At 40.7% G+C, this 13410-nt stretch overlaps 1 protein-coding gene across 1 annotated transcript in view; it reads left to right on the top strand.

Moving 5' to 3' along the window:
• The window catches only part of LOC113990814 (store-operated calcium entry regulator STIMATE), a 30250-nt gene extending 21082 nt beyond the window's left edge, over positions 1–9168 (top strand). Inside the window, exons 4-8 of the mRNA XM_027726593.2 lie at positions 1631–1752; positions 4950–5062; positions 5948–6025; positions 6767–6916; positions 7782–9168. Coding sequence (XP_027582394.2) covers positions 1631–1752; positions 4950–5062; positions 5948–6025; positions 6767–6916; positions 7782–7898 — 580 coding nt within the window. The 3' untranslated portion in view covers positions 7899–9168. The remainder of the gene's footprint in view (positions 1–1630; positions 1753–4949; positions 5063–5947; positions 6026–6766; positions 6917–7781) is intronic.
• The last annotated feature ends 4242 nt before the right edge of the window (positions 9169–13410 follow it).

Below are 13410 nucleotides of genomic sequence, written 5' to 3'. Positions count from 1 at the left end.
GCTGCGTGTCATCATATCAAAGCTGACAAAACAGCTCTTAAAAACACCTTGCTGGGCGGGTGGTTGTTGGAATTTTGGATGGAAGGAGCAGCGCAGGGTACCCGGCTGGGAGGGGGAAGTCGGAATGAACTCTGGCCTCTGAGTCCCCGAGCTCCCAGCCAGGGGCACGGACCTGGGAGCAGGTTAAGGACACTCATCCCACAAGGAGCATGGAGGGAGCCCGATGTGCTTGGAATATGGGGCATCCTTGGGCCGTGCCGTGAGCCGTGACTGGATGTGAAGGTGTCTCCCTGCTCCCGGTGCTGCCTTCCTGCTGCGGGCTTACAGCAGCCTCTTGTGGCCTCAGCGTGACTTGTGCAGGCTTGTCAGTGCGGAGTTTGCCTCCTTCTGGGTCTTCATGTTTGTCTAATATGAAGTTAATTAAAGCTGAGATTTGCCAGACAGTTATTAGAAAATAACTATTTTTAGAAATCTTATGGAACATCCACTTCATTTTTCATTTTCACCTGCTCTTGAATGGGATTTTGAGGGTCAGAGGAGCTCCTCTTTTACTATTTTGAATGCACACATTCTGTTTTGCTTTACACTTTTGATGCTGTTTGGCCCATGTGGATTTGTCTCTGCAGCTGCAGAAGCCCACAGGTCCCTGATTGCTGTTTTTATCCCTGCAGATAAGTTCCTATAGACTCTAGGGTTTACCTTAAGTATTTGGAATTACCAAATAAGAACCTCAATAACAGGGATTTACTATATCTCTTACAGCTGGCTCTTTCTCAAATGCAGTTTTGTTCAGCTAAAATTGGTGATATTAAATAAACCAAACTGACTTAGAAAATGCTCTGAATTTCAGCTGCATCTTCGAATGACCCTAAGAATTAATTTGAAATCTGTTTTTTTGAAGCATAGGTAAGATCCCAGAAGCTGCTTTTGAAACAATAAAATTAGTATTGCAGCAGTTTGTCCCTTGAGGGCTGGTTTGGTTTGGTTTGGTTATGGATTTTTTTCCTGGGAAGGCTTATGTCTGATACTTAAATGTTCATTGGATAAGAACTGAAGTGCAAGAAAGTAAATCAATTCCTAACACAAAATAAGTTGAAATTTGGCCTCAATAGTGACAGTACTCTCTGGGTATGGTATTCACTGCTCGTTGCTGGGGCAGGGAACAGGCTCCCTTGAGCAAGAAAAGCTCTAGTTGTGTTGACTTTCCCCCTTGGCATAAAACTTCTAGGTTGGACTTTTTACCTTCAAATTCATTGAGATGTCTTTAAGGTAACTTCTGGTCTTATTCCTTTGGTTTTAGTCAAGTTTCCATGCAAAATTAAACTGTAATGGTAAAAAGGAAATCTGGTTTTAATTTAAAGGAATAATTTAATGTTGGAGTTTATGTAGAGTATGCACACAGCAGAGTTCATGAATTTGGAATTTAAGGACAGAAACAAAATATTGAGACTGCTAAAACTATATAAATTTTAGCCTGTGTAATTACAGAAGTGGGTAGATGATTGTTCTCCATACTCTGGCTTCTCAACATGTGTGCAGCAGATCTTTTATTGATTGTGGTGTTAAAATACCCTGAACCTGTAGAAAATGGACCTTTGCTCCTTGTTTTCTTTTACATTTTTCCTCTCAGGTACCTTATCAACTTCTTGCTGGATGCCACCTTAGGAATGCTGCTGATCTACATCGGGATCCGAGCCGTCAGCAGCCTCGTGGAGTGGCAGCAGTGGGAGTCCCTTCGCTTCGGGGAATATGGTAAATGGGCCCTCTTTTGGGCTGAAATGATTTCCAGGAGAGAATCTCAGAGCATTTCAGCCAGTGCTTAACTCATCTTAAGATCATTTCACAATCATTTTAGTATTTTACTTGTAATGAAGGTTCTTTTAAGTTCTATATCTCAGCATGCACCTTGTGTCTTACAAAGATCAACGCTGCCCTCTGTCAGGGTGAAGCCATTCCCCCTTGTCCTGTCACTCCATGCCCTTGTCAAAAGACCCTCTCCCAGCTCTGTTGGAGCCCCTTCAGGTACTGGAAGGCCACAATAAGGTCAGAGCCTTCTCTTCTCCAGGCTTCTCCTCTCTTCTCCACCCCATGGGTGGCCAGGGGTCTGCTCATTGAAAGGTATCAAATCTTGGGGCATTTTATTTGGAGTAGTAAAGCCAAGTTCTCAGCTTGGAGACCACTGTGATTTCAGTTTGTTATCAAGTGTAGGAAAACAAACAAGAGCCTTCCCCCCCATCCCCAGACAAGTCTCTTCTTGTGATTGAGTGATGTTGTTTGTGTTTCTAGAGCCTAAATAATCATTTGTCTCAAGTTAGTTCTCACTGTGAGCTCATTTCCCTTCTTAGCTCTATTACTTGATCCCTGGTGATTCATTACTTGAAGCTGTCACAAAAATAGCAGTGTCCTGCTGGTTTTAAAAGCTTCTTCTTTATATGGAGGATAGTTTTTAAGCATAAATGCCTCAAGGAAGGAATGGATACCAAAATATCAGCATTTATAAAGGGTTGCTGTTTGTACAGCAAAACAGCACCACATGCTGATTTATGAACAAAGTAGCATGATGATCCCTCAGGGGCTTTTTTAATGTCAGAATTTTAAATTTTATTAGATTTGTCTTCATATTTCCAGTTTTGTATTTTCAGATTCATCACGTCAGCAGTTGGATTTTAGTAGAGGTGCAGAATCAGTTAATATATTTGAGTATGTAAAGAGGAGAAAAGCAGTCATGAGCTGTGCTGAAAAGAATGTTCCCTGTGTTCTCCTTCCCTTCTTGTCTTGGGCTGCTGTAGCTGTGTGAGTGGCAAACAGGTGATAAATCCCTCTTGGTGACTGTAAACTCTGCTGGCAACTGAATCGTGCTGTGGTCTCTTTGCTTGTCTTTGCTTCTCATGTGGCAAAGCTGAGAAACTGTATCTGGTGCATCTTTTCCCTCCAGCTCTTTGTTTGCCACTGGCAGAGCAAGTTACTTGCAGCCATGTGGGGTAGAGAGTACTGACTTTAAAACTATTGAAAATTTGTTTTGGAGTTGTTCTGTGAGTTGGAGTTTTCTTGAGAGAATTTTTCAGGATTTGAAGAACAGAGAGAAGATACAGGATAGAGGAATAACAGGTATTTTGTTCAAGAGCTGTCTGAAAACGTGCTTCTGCAAAGCAACTGATGGCAGTAGCAGACACTGGTATAGACTACTTTTGCATTGCCCAGCATTTTCCTAAGATGCTGCTACAGTTGTCACTGCAGAGGGTTCAAAATGTTTCAGTTTCATTCTTTATTTGCTTTTCTGGGTTATTCTATAAATGCAACTTGTACACGAGAGGTATAAAATCAGAATTCAAGAGAAGGTGTGAGAGACTTTAGAAATGGAATTAGAGCTTTGACTTCAACATTAACATTGAAGTTCTAATTTGAGTTTGTATACTGAGCCTCTGAATGTACAAATGTCCTAAATATTCTTGGGAGCACCTTCTGGATGTGGTGATGTTATTAACTTGAATTGCATGGCTTATGAAATCAGAGAAAAAAATTGGTTGGAAGGGATCTCCAGAGGTCATAAGATCCAACCTCTTGCTCAAAGCAGGATTAACTTCAAAGCTGAAGTGTGTTGTTCAGGGCATGGTCCATCCAGCTGTTAATTTGTCCATGATTTGAGATTTAAGAACCCCTTTGAACAATCTACTCCAGTGCTTAACCACTCTCACTGTGGAAGCTTTTTTCCTTTATATCAGAATTGTGTCTCCACCCATCCAGTCCATCCTTCCCAGCTTTTCTGCAAGGATACTACTGAGAGACTGTCATAAACTGCAGTATGTAGTTGTGAAACTTGAGCATTTTGTTGAGTGTTGATCATTAGCTCACACTGTAAAACGTGGTTAGGAAGTTTGCTTTGTTTTGGACTCCAGTCTGATTGACCAGTTTCTCTGTGTGGCATTTAAGCTGCAAACAGTCTCAGCCTATTACCAACTATTAATCCTGAAAGCCTTTCAGAAATGTTCCAGAAAAGGAAGTAGCAACTGTCCATTATGCATTACAAACACATAAAGGCATCTGATTTTCCATTGCCCATTATTCATCCCCAGGCTAAAAGTTTTGAGCTGTCTTTAAAGATGTTACAGAAGCTGCAGCAAAGACTAAAGTGCTGTCATACCCCTCCAGACCTTCCTTTTGTTTTCCAGTGAAGTGCTGCTTTGAACTCACCTGCAAAACTTGTTAGGCCTAACAGTCCTCTTTTTTCTTCTTTTTTTTTCCTGCTCTCTTTCATAGAGTCTAAGAACCTGCACAAGTTTTCCTGGTCAAATATTTGTGGTCTTCATCCTGTTCTGGCAGATAACTTCATGCACTCGGGTTCTTACTCTGCCACAGTGAGGTGCAGCAGAATTTCAAGCCCTTTGACATTGAAATTAAAATGTGATCTTAATTTTTTTGTTCAATTAAATTTTTCATAGGAGCTCTTGCATATGTTGCTTCAGTTGTGATCAGTTACTTATGGTCACTAACTTTGTAGAGAGGAAAAATATGTTTAAGGTAGCCCAGGGAGAGTGGCAAAATCATGGTTCTACTTAGACTGAAGAGAAGTGTGTTTTCCCCCAGCTGTGTTTCCCTTAAGTTTTCCTTTTCAAGACACTTCATGCTTCATGATAGAGGGTCAAAATTAACAATGGGCTGGGAAACAAATGTAATGCAACTTTATTTGTCTTGCTTTCATCAGATTATATGAAACAGTGCTCATAGTACAGGTACTGCTGAATTGGATCAAGTCCTGTGAGATCCAGTTTCTTTTTGAAAGGTGGGGTGAGGCTGAGGGAGGGGAAGGAGCAGCACTAAAGGAATTGGGAGAAGACACCTTAAGAGGATTTAGCTGCCCTGCTGCCTCTTCCAACACTGCTTTTCTGAGATATTTACTGTGAAGTAAAATCAAATCTATGCATGTATTGAACCTTTTTTCTTCCTTGCAGGTGACCCCCTGCAGTGCAGTGCTTGGGTGGGCCAGTGTGCTCTGTACATAATGATTATGACATTTGAGAAAACCATCATCATCATAGTGCTGCTTATACCTCAGTGGAAAGAGGTTTGTCCTTTTACAGCATTTTACAGACAAATGAATTTCAGGTGGAAGCTGTAAAGACTTTAGGTAGTGTTTATGGGTTTGGTTCAGGCATCATAGCTGTCTACAGTCATTGCTATTTAATCTGTGGTACTGGTATGTTCTTTTAGTTTAATTGGGATACTGCTCATGAGGCTTCCTGGCATCCATTGCCAGGAACATCCTATCATATTTTGAAGGGTTTTTTATATACTCTGATATCTAAAATTTTATTCTATCTCCTTGTCTAACGTGCTCTTTATTCTTAATTCTTTAACTCTTACTTACAACTATTTTATATTCTTGCATTTAAATTTTAAAGAATTTTCTTTGCCTGACCTTTTTAATAGATTTAACTGTAGCCTTTAGAAGTTTGCAATGGATTGTAAAGCCATTGCTGATGACTAGATAAATATTTATTTTGATAGACTCTGCGGCTGAATATTCAAAGTGATGTTGTTACAGTCCATTAAAACCAGTTTAGCCTTGTTGTTTGCTCTGGACTACTTTGGGAACTGTCTTCCTTCCTACTGTGCATTTTGTAAAACTTTGCTCTATTTAAATTTCCTTAAGATGGAACTTAAGACATGTTCCTTGGGAGCACACAGCTCTAAAATGTCCAAGACGATTCTCACACAGCTCCTCAGATTTCTGTAAGCAAAAATGACAGAGATAAGTTTCTTGTCAGCCCCACTTACTTATCTGTGGTAATTTATAAGCTGTCCTAAGTACTTTGCTTTTCTCAAAGCTGTCCTTTTTTGGTTCCTCTGCGTTATTTCTGTCGCATTAGCTGGCACATGAACATTGCACTGCCTAACCCAGTTTGTGCACGTGCTGCCCTGATCTGAACTTGTGCTCTTCTTTTCACAGGTGGCTTTATTGAATCCCATAGAGAACCCCCAGCTGGAGCTGGCCATCGTCATGCTGATAGTTCCCTTCTTTGTTAATGTTAGTACAACTTGAACGCTTCTCTGAAATGTCTGCTTGGAGATCTTTCTACCACATCTTCATTAATTAACATTAGTCCTTAAAACACAGTGTTATCCTGGTGCTTAAGAGAAGGGGTGTTAAGGAATGGATAAAATGTCTGGATATGTAGATTTTACAAAGCTGAAATCCACACTGAGCTAAGGGATCGGGCTCAGGAGAGGGACAGAAATGCCTCATAGACCTCTTTGGCCTGATGACTTCAGTAGGTTGGATGTAATACTGAAATACTGACACAGAGATTATAAAATTGCAGTGAAATTTGCTTCAGGAAGCAGTTGGTCTAAGGACAGATGTAATGTGAAGTATCCAGTGTCTGACCACAGGCTGGCCTATGGTGGAGCAGAGGAAAAGGGCAAGGGTGCAGTCATGCTTCCCAAAGTGTACTCTTTCAGGAATCCGGGATTTAGGGATTAGAGCCAGGGATAGTGGGTGTCCTTGCATTCTATAACTGCTGGTAAAGCTTTGCTGCATGAAGAGTTAATATATAATCACTACTTTTCTTATTTTCTTCTCTTCCACAAAGGAATCAAGTAGCTGGGTTCTAGGGCATTCTTGTGCTGTGTAAAAAGCCATGTGGCACTGTGCCTGCACAAGAGGGTTTGGCCAATTCAGAATTATTGTCAACTCCAAATACTGAGCAAATGAACTTATTCTACTCTGAAGAAAGCTGAACTGTCACTTTCCCCTTCTCTTTGACAGGCATTGATGTTCTGGGTAGTAGATAATTTTCTTATGAAGAAAGGGAAGACAAAAGCTAAACTTGAAGAAAAGGAAGCAGGACAAGATTCAAGAAATGGAAGTAAAGTCCGGTACAGGAGAGCAGCGTCACATGAAGAGTCAGAGTCAGAAGTATGTAGAGTTCACTACTGCAGTTAATGCAATATCAATCCAGTTCACCCCTCCTGCCATTGATTTCATTGGAACACTGTCAACTGAGGTTTGATTTTCTGTGCATGTACCCCTAGCAGCAGTTCCCAGCATTTGCTGTGGAGAACCAGTTAAGAAAAATGTCTTTGTTGCACCACTCTGGCAGTTGATTTCCTTCCAGATGGGCAGGAAGACACAATAAAATATGTAAATATCCCAGGTGAGCTGTGCTGCAGATACTTCTGAAAAAAACCCCACAGGGGATACAAAACAAACAGACAATTCTAATTCAAAGAGAGGTTAATAGCTTAAAGTGAGAGGGAGCTGGTGGAGGCAACTGACCTGATTTTGGAGAACCATTTACATACTTGCCTTAGCATAATTTTATTCTAAATCACACTAAGTGAGCAGCTTTTAGTTTAGCTGAAGGGATGGGTCATTTCTTTGAGGGTAAGTTGTTTTAGCTTTAGTAAGTTAATGTAACTTTTCTGTGTGATAAACAGTGCTATTTATAGGAGGTTTTCCTTAATAAAATGACTCCATGGTACCAGTTTGGAGAGAGAGCTTAAATATTCTCTCTCAAACTGCCCCTGCTGTTCTGGAGGTACAGGTTTAGGCTCAGTGGCTGTAGTGAGATTAATATGCATGCATCCTTCTTTGAAATTTATGGAGCTCCCAGATAGGATGTGTGATGGTGTTTGATAGCGCAGGCAGTAAATCCTAATTGTGGTCTGTCAGCTCTTCCCTGATAACAAGGTGCTTTGCAAACATAAAAAAAAAAAAAAAGGTGAAAGTTTAAAAATAGAAAGAAGAAGGAGTGACCGGTCCACGTGCCGTTTGTTTTTAGATCCTGATTTCAGCCGACGACGAGATGGAGGAGTCGGACGCCGAGGAGGATCTGCGCAGACTGACCAGCTTGAAGCCCATTAAGAAGAAGAAGCACCGCTTTGGTCTGCCCGTATGACACAGCCCCTGGCCTGTGTGATTGCAGGTTTCGTGGCAAAAAGAACTTTGTCAGTGGGGTTTAATGTTGCAATTGCATCTCCGTTTGCATACAAACTGACTCAAAAAGCAAGGTCTCCCAACAGAAGGCGAGCGGTTGGAAGACTTCCAGCTCAGTTGCACTACAGACACACTGACCAATTATGCAAGAATGTCTTCTCATCACGTGTGAAAAACTGCAGAGGTGTTAAGGATGAGTCACTAAGGAGTTTTGTGTCAGAGAAGATCAGAGAGAACAGATCAGAATCTTTCACTTTTGGTTACTGATGAGACAGTGTAAGAAGTTCTCAAAAAGGCATCAGAGTTGACTAAGTTAAAGGAGTGTGTTTTATTACTAAAACTGGCTTTTGCAGCATAATTCCTAGAGCAGAATAGTTTATGGTTACAAGCTGTAACTTAACATTATTTTTTTAAGTACAAATGTTTACTTGCTACCGGGTACCTATGGAACTAATAGGTGGAACAAAGATTTTTTTCCAAGTCTCCTCAAATCTATTTGACTATTTTATATTTAAGTTATATTTTCATACAGTTGTATTTAAAGATTCTCTTTGTCAGAGAAAAGGGTGCAGTTCCCTTTTTTTGTGCAGAACAGGTCAAAATATTTGTAGTGAAAATCTTATTTATCCTTATGTCCTGGTTTAAGACAAAGGGATTGCAAAGGGAAGAGCTCTCTGTCACTGCTGAAGTCACCAAATATCACTAAAAATGCAGTCCTATGTGTGCTTTCGACCACATAATTCGAAAATACCTTTTTTAATATGAGGTGGTGTTTGCATATTTGACAAATGTGCACTTTAGTGTATGACAAAAATCCGTTGTGATGGTTATTTGTGAAATGAGTATCTGTGGATGACTCATTATTTCTGTTCCTGCAAGTCTCTTGTGCATACCTCTCAAATGACCCAAAAGAGATGGAACACTTCTGACACTTTTCCTTTTGTAGGGCCTGCGGTACAGGGCCGTGATCTGACTGAAGCAGTTGTGCTACAATATTGCAAAAAATAATTCTGTCCCTTGTTTTTTTGTTGGAAAAACAATCCTCTATTTAATGTGCTTAACAGCAACAACAAAAAAATTTCTCCTGTTTCATTTCTATAAAGTCTCATTATTCTTTAGCAGTTAAAAAAACAAACAACCCAAGGGGTACAGTGCAGTTGTTACTACAGAATTTCTGTGATTTTCAGTGTCTCTCTTCTGGTAATTGACAACACATGCTCATCTGAAACCTAGCAGACATGTTTTCAGTGACATCCTTTTGCTTTGCATGTTTCCTCAATGATTGTTTCTGACAGCTTTCCTTGCTTAGCTAAACCTTGTGCAGGACAAGGCGACGTGTCAAAGAGGTGACAACAGACCTGAAGTGCAAATCTGTTGTAGGATCTGGACACCAGGAAAGTCCCAAGCCTTAAACCAAAACAGTTTCATTGGAAAACTGCTCAGAACTTTTTAAGATTTTTTACATTTTTTTATAGATTTACTAGGTCTTAATGTGATTTATTATCCAGACCACTTAAATGGGCCTTAGTAAATGCTGAGCTGTGTGCTCCCGTGCTTACTGTCACTACTCCAGCATTCCTTGTCCCTGCGTGGCTGCCGAGGTGAACACGATGCTCCCAGACCTCAGCGTGTCCAGCCGGCTCCAAGGGCCATTTTACCAAACCTGAGGTTTTAGTTGAGCCACTGACCTTCATTACTGTGCACTGAAATGTCAGAACTGCAATAAGTTACAGCACTAGTGTTTCTTTTAGACTAAATCTACAAACTAATGACATTGGGAGCTTAATTAAATGTCAGGAACTTGCAATAAGTATTTTACAGCACTAGTGTTTCTTTTAGACTAAATCTACAAACTAATGACATCGGGAGCTTAATTGAGTTCTTTTTGACGTCGGGGGGGGGGGGTAGGGATAGGGAAATGTCCCTAATCAGTGTTGCCTCTGTTTTAGGTTTTTTGGGTTTTTTTTATTGATTGTGTGACTTGCATCTTCTCTTGATGATTTACCACTGGGTGGGCGCGGGTTTCCAGAAGCACAGTACTTCCAGGAATTCATTTTCAGCAACAGAATAGTCTTGTACAGCTCACTTTTCCAAAGGGATTAAGAGCTAGGACTGGCTCTTGTCGCAAATGTCAGCATTTATTTCTTTTAGCATAGGATTTGTTCTGTTCCAGACAGTGACATAAAGCTGTTGGACATGTGCTGTGTCCCACTGCACAGCCCTCGCTGTCCTCGCCCGCTGAGATACCTGAGCAGCGCACACGGATTGAACTGTCCGAGCTTGCAGTTTATCTTCCTTTTCCCTCCAGTTACTTCAGTTATCAAAATGATTCTAGTCTCATGTTTAGTCTGTGAATTGTCAGTATAAGATTATGGCCTTAATCATGTGAAAATATTTGTTTTCAGCAGACCTCAAGCTTACTGACCAAGTGTAAAGTGCTATGGAGCAGTTTGTTGAAGACGGTTGTAGCAAAGGTCCTGAATGCCTAATTTTTCATGTCTTAAGTGCTTAAATGTCACTTGATGTGAGATTTTGGTACGCCTAGCAAGATGATATAGTAAAGCACTATGAGCCAAAGACACAGAAATATTTTGAACACCACATTAGTAACAGGAGGAGCAGCCTTCAAAGGGGAAAACCCAGTTCTGACTCTTTCTCCTAAGACAATAATTTTATTCACAACTTCAGCTAAATAACAAAATCTGAGGTCTTTTCCTATTTATTCTTTGCTGTCTTGGGAAAGGGATGGAAGATGTAACTTGGTGGTTTTCCTCTTTGTAAGGTAAATATTGGAATTCTTGCTGTAGGTACAAGTAGAACAGGTGCTCTTGTCTGACAGACTTGTAAGTGTGAGAAGGGAATATGTGCCTGGTGCTTCACTGTGTCTTACTGCTCATTGAAATGGACTGGCAGGACAGTCTGAAATAGACTTTTCATAAGGAGTTGATCCAGTAATGGTATTGGAACTTCTCAACATTTGCATTATCCTAAAATTGGCACTCAAATTTCTGCTTGTAAATGTACTTCGGGACAACTCATAGCAAAGGTTTAATTCAGGCTGTGCTTAGGAAATGTGATTCTGTTTAGTGAAAATAAGCTATGTAGTCTATGCCAAAGTAAGAGAAAGGGATTATAACTGAGAGAAGAGACACAGAGGTATTGGTGGAGAGAGAATGTACTACAAATGGTCAACCTAAATGTATTAACTGCTTCTGGGATCTGACCTGTGACATCTGCATAAACTTAAAACACTGGTGTTGTCTAATATGTGGTTTTCAAGTTCTGGCTTTAATACGTTCAGGTCCCCTTGTCTTACTTTAAGTAGGTGAATGCTGTCTGTTAATGTTGCTAACTAAAATGTACTATAGCTTTTCTTCAGGGAAAACTCAGAAACTGAGTTGCAAATTAGAGCAATGCAAAGTGATCCCCTCTGGCAGGTGTCTGCTCCCGTTCCTGCCGTGCCTGGGGAGGGAGGCCTGGGCTCTCCCGCTCTGCTCAGAGCTGAGCATCACAAGGAATCTCTGCCACTGTGCTTGACTAACCCGTGTTTGCAACTTTGCTGTGCTTTTTACAGGAGAAACCAGTAGTGAAAGCGAATAAATTCGGCCACATCAAGTCAGAGTTACATCTACAGCATAGGCGTGCAAACTTGTTTTAGGGGAAGTTTCCAGTTCAATTACTGAAAATGACTACTATGGTTTTACAAAGTAAAACTGCAGTATCTTTAAAAAAGGGACTCTTTTGTAGGTGTTTTTGTCTTGCGTGGGTATCTGTCTCAAACTGAATGTGGGGTTTGTTTGTAGGTAAATTCAGAGTATAGCCAATGTGAGCAAAACCAACAGCTGTATTCTGCTGCCCTCTGTTTGGACCATATTGTTTAATCAGTGGTGTTACCTTAAACTTTTAAAGGTATCTGATGTAATTACATTGTATAATGGTTTACAATAAAGTTGGACTTATTACAGATTTGTACACTTGTTTTATACTTGCTCTGTTTCGAAGTCCCCCTGTTTCAGTGTTTATAGTGTGCTCCTGTGGGAAGCAGGTTTTGCTACTCAGGTTTAAATTCAGGTCTAATTTTGTCCACTCTTCTGCTGATTTTAATTTCAGTATATCCATTTACCTTAATCCCATTTGAGCTGGAAGAACCGCTATTAAGTTGCAAATTTTGTTTAGAATCCTTGCAGGCTCCTCTCGGATCTGTTCCCTGAGGAAGGCTTTTTCAGGGCTGGAGCTGCACAGTATCAATCCAATCCTACCTCTGTAACTCCTGGATAACATTTGCCCATTACTTTCCAAGCAGCCCCAAATTCAGTTCATCCCCACAGGGAATTCAGAGTATAACCTTCACTCTACCAAGCCTGTCAGCCCCCTGAGGGGTGTTAGCACTTCCCCGGAGGAGAAACCTTCTGTAAGATCTGGAGCCCACAGCGACACCTGTGTATATTCACCAAATTCTCTGGTCATTGCCATGTTTTATCTGCAACCATTTCTCTGCAAAGGAGTTTTCCACACTTGCTGTCGCAGTGGAAGGTTAAAGAGGGTCAACTTTTCTTTTTAATAGCCACTATTGAATAAATGAACCTATCTTGTATCATTGTCATTCATGTCCCGTTTGACAGATCTGAGGACCTCAGCCATGGGAACAGAATTTCTACTCTGAAATGTAAGTAACTGTAGACTTAAGTTGGGTTTTTTGTAAGGAAAAATAGCCCATGATCTGTGCAAGAAAATGATTGTGGCTGTTGTTGAGTGTTGGTGTAAGAAATGTGCAATCAGAGAACTGTCCAGGCTATGGGGATGTCCTGGAAACTTCAGGATATTCCCCCTACCTCTGTAAGCTCCTCGCCTCCTGCCCTAAATGGCAGGCAAGGTTGAAGTAATTTAATTTTGTTTGTATAATGATTTTGTTTGCACAGATTAAATTGCCATGAAAGCACAACTCTGTTGCTTTTGAGTGAGGAATATGTAGTACCAATTAACTGAGGCAATTTTGAAAGCTGAAGGGAAAAATAGTTCAGTGTCTTGAATTCTAAATATTTGCTTTAAACGTGCAGAATGTTATTTTCCTGTCATAACAGATAGCATTGGAATAGTGGTGCTTGTGGGACTGTGGAGAAACAGCAGAGAAGGGGAAGTGTTGCTTTGTGCAATAGAAAAAAAATCTGCTGTTTTTTCTAAAATCAGTGTTTTATTTTTGCTTTGTTGGCCTACTAAAGGCACTGCTGTTCTGCATAAATGCTTCCTCTGGTTTATAAGCCAGGGCTTTAAAATAGAAATTCAACCTAAGGAATGGCTGAGGACATAACATCCAAACTGCTTCTTCACCCACAAATAATTCCCCCAATAAAGGAAAACCTCTCAGGCTTAGGAGGTCTTCAGCTGAAAGGCAGAATGGGCACCCAGAGGCCTGGGGGGGTTAATTCACAGCCAACAAATCCCACAGTCCCAGTCACACAGCACTAGAGCTATGT

This window comes from Pipra filicauda, unplaced genomic scaffold, assembly GCF_003945595.2.
Source record: "Pipra filicauda isolate LSUMZ 115617 unplaced genomic scaffold, ASM394559v2 scaffold103_size3290846_pilon, whole genome shotgun sequence".
NCBI classification, from domain to species: domain Eukaryota; kingdom Metazoa; phylum Chordata; class Aves; order Passeriformes; family Pipridae; genus Pipra; species Pipra filicauda.
Note: the sequence above shows the minus strand (reverse complement) of the source record. Positions and strands in the feature narration are given on the sequence as shown.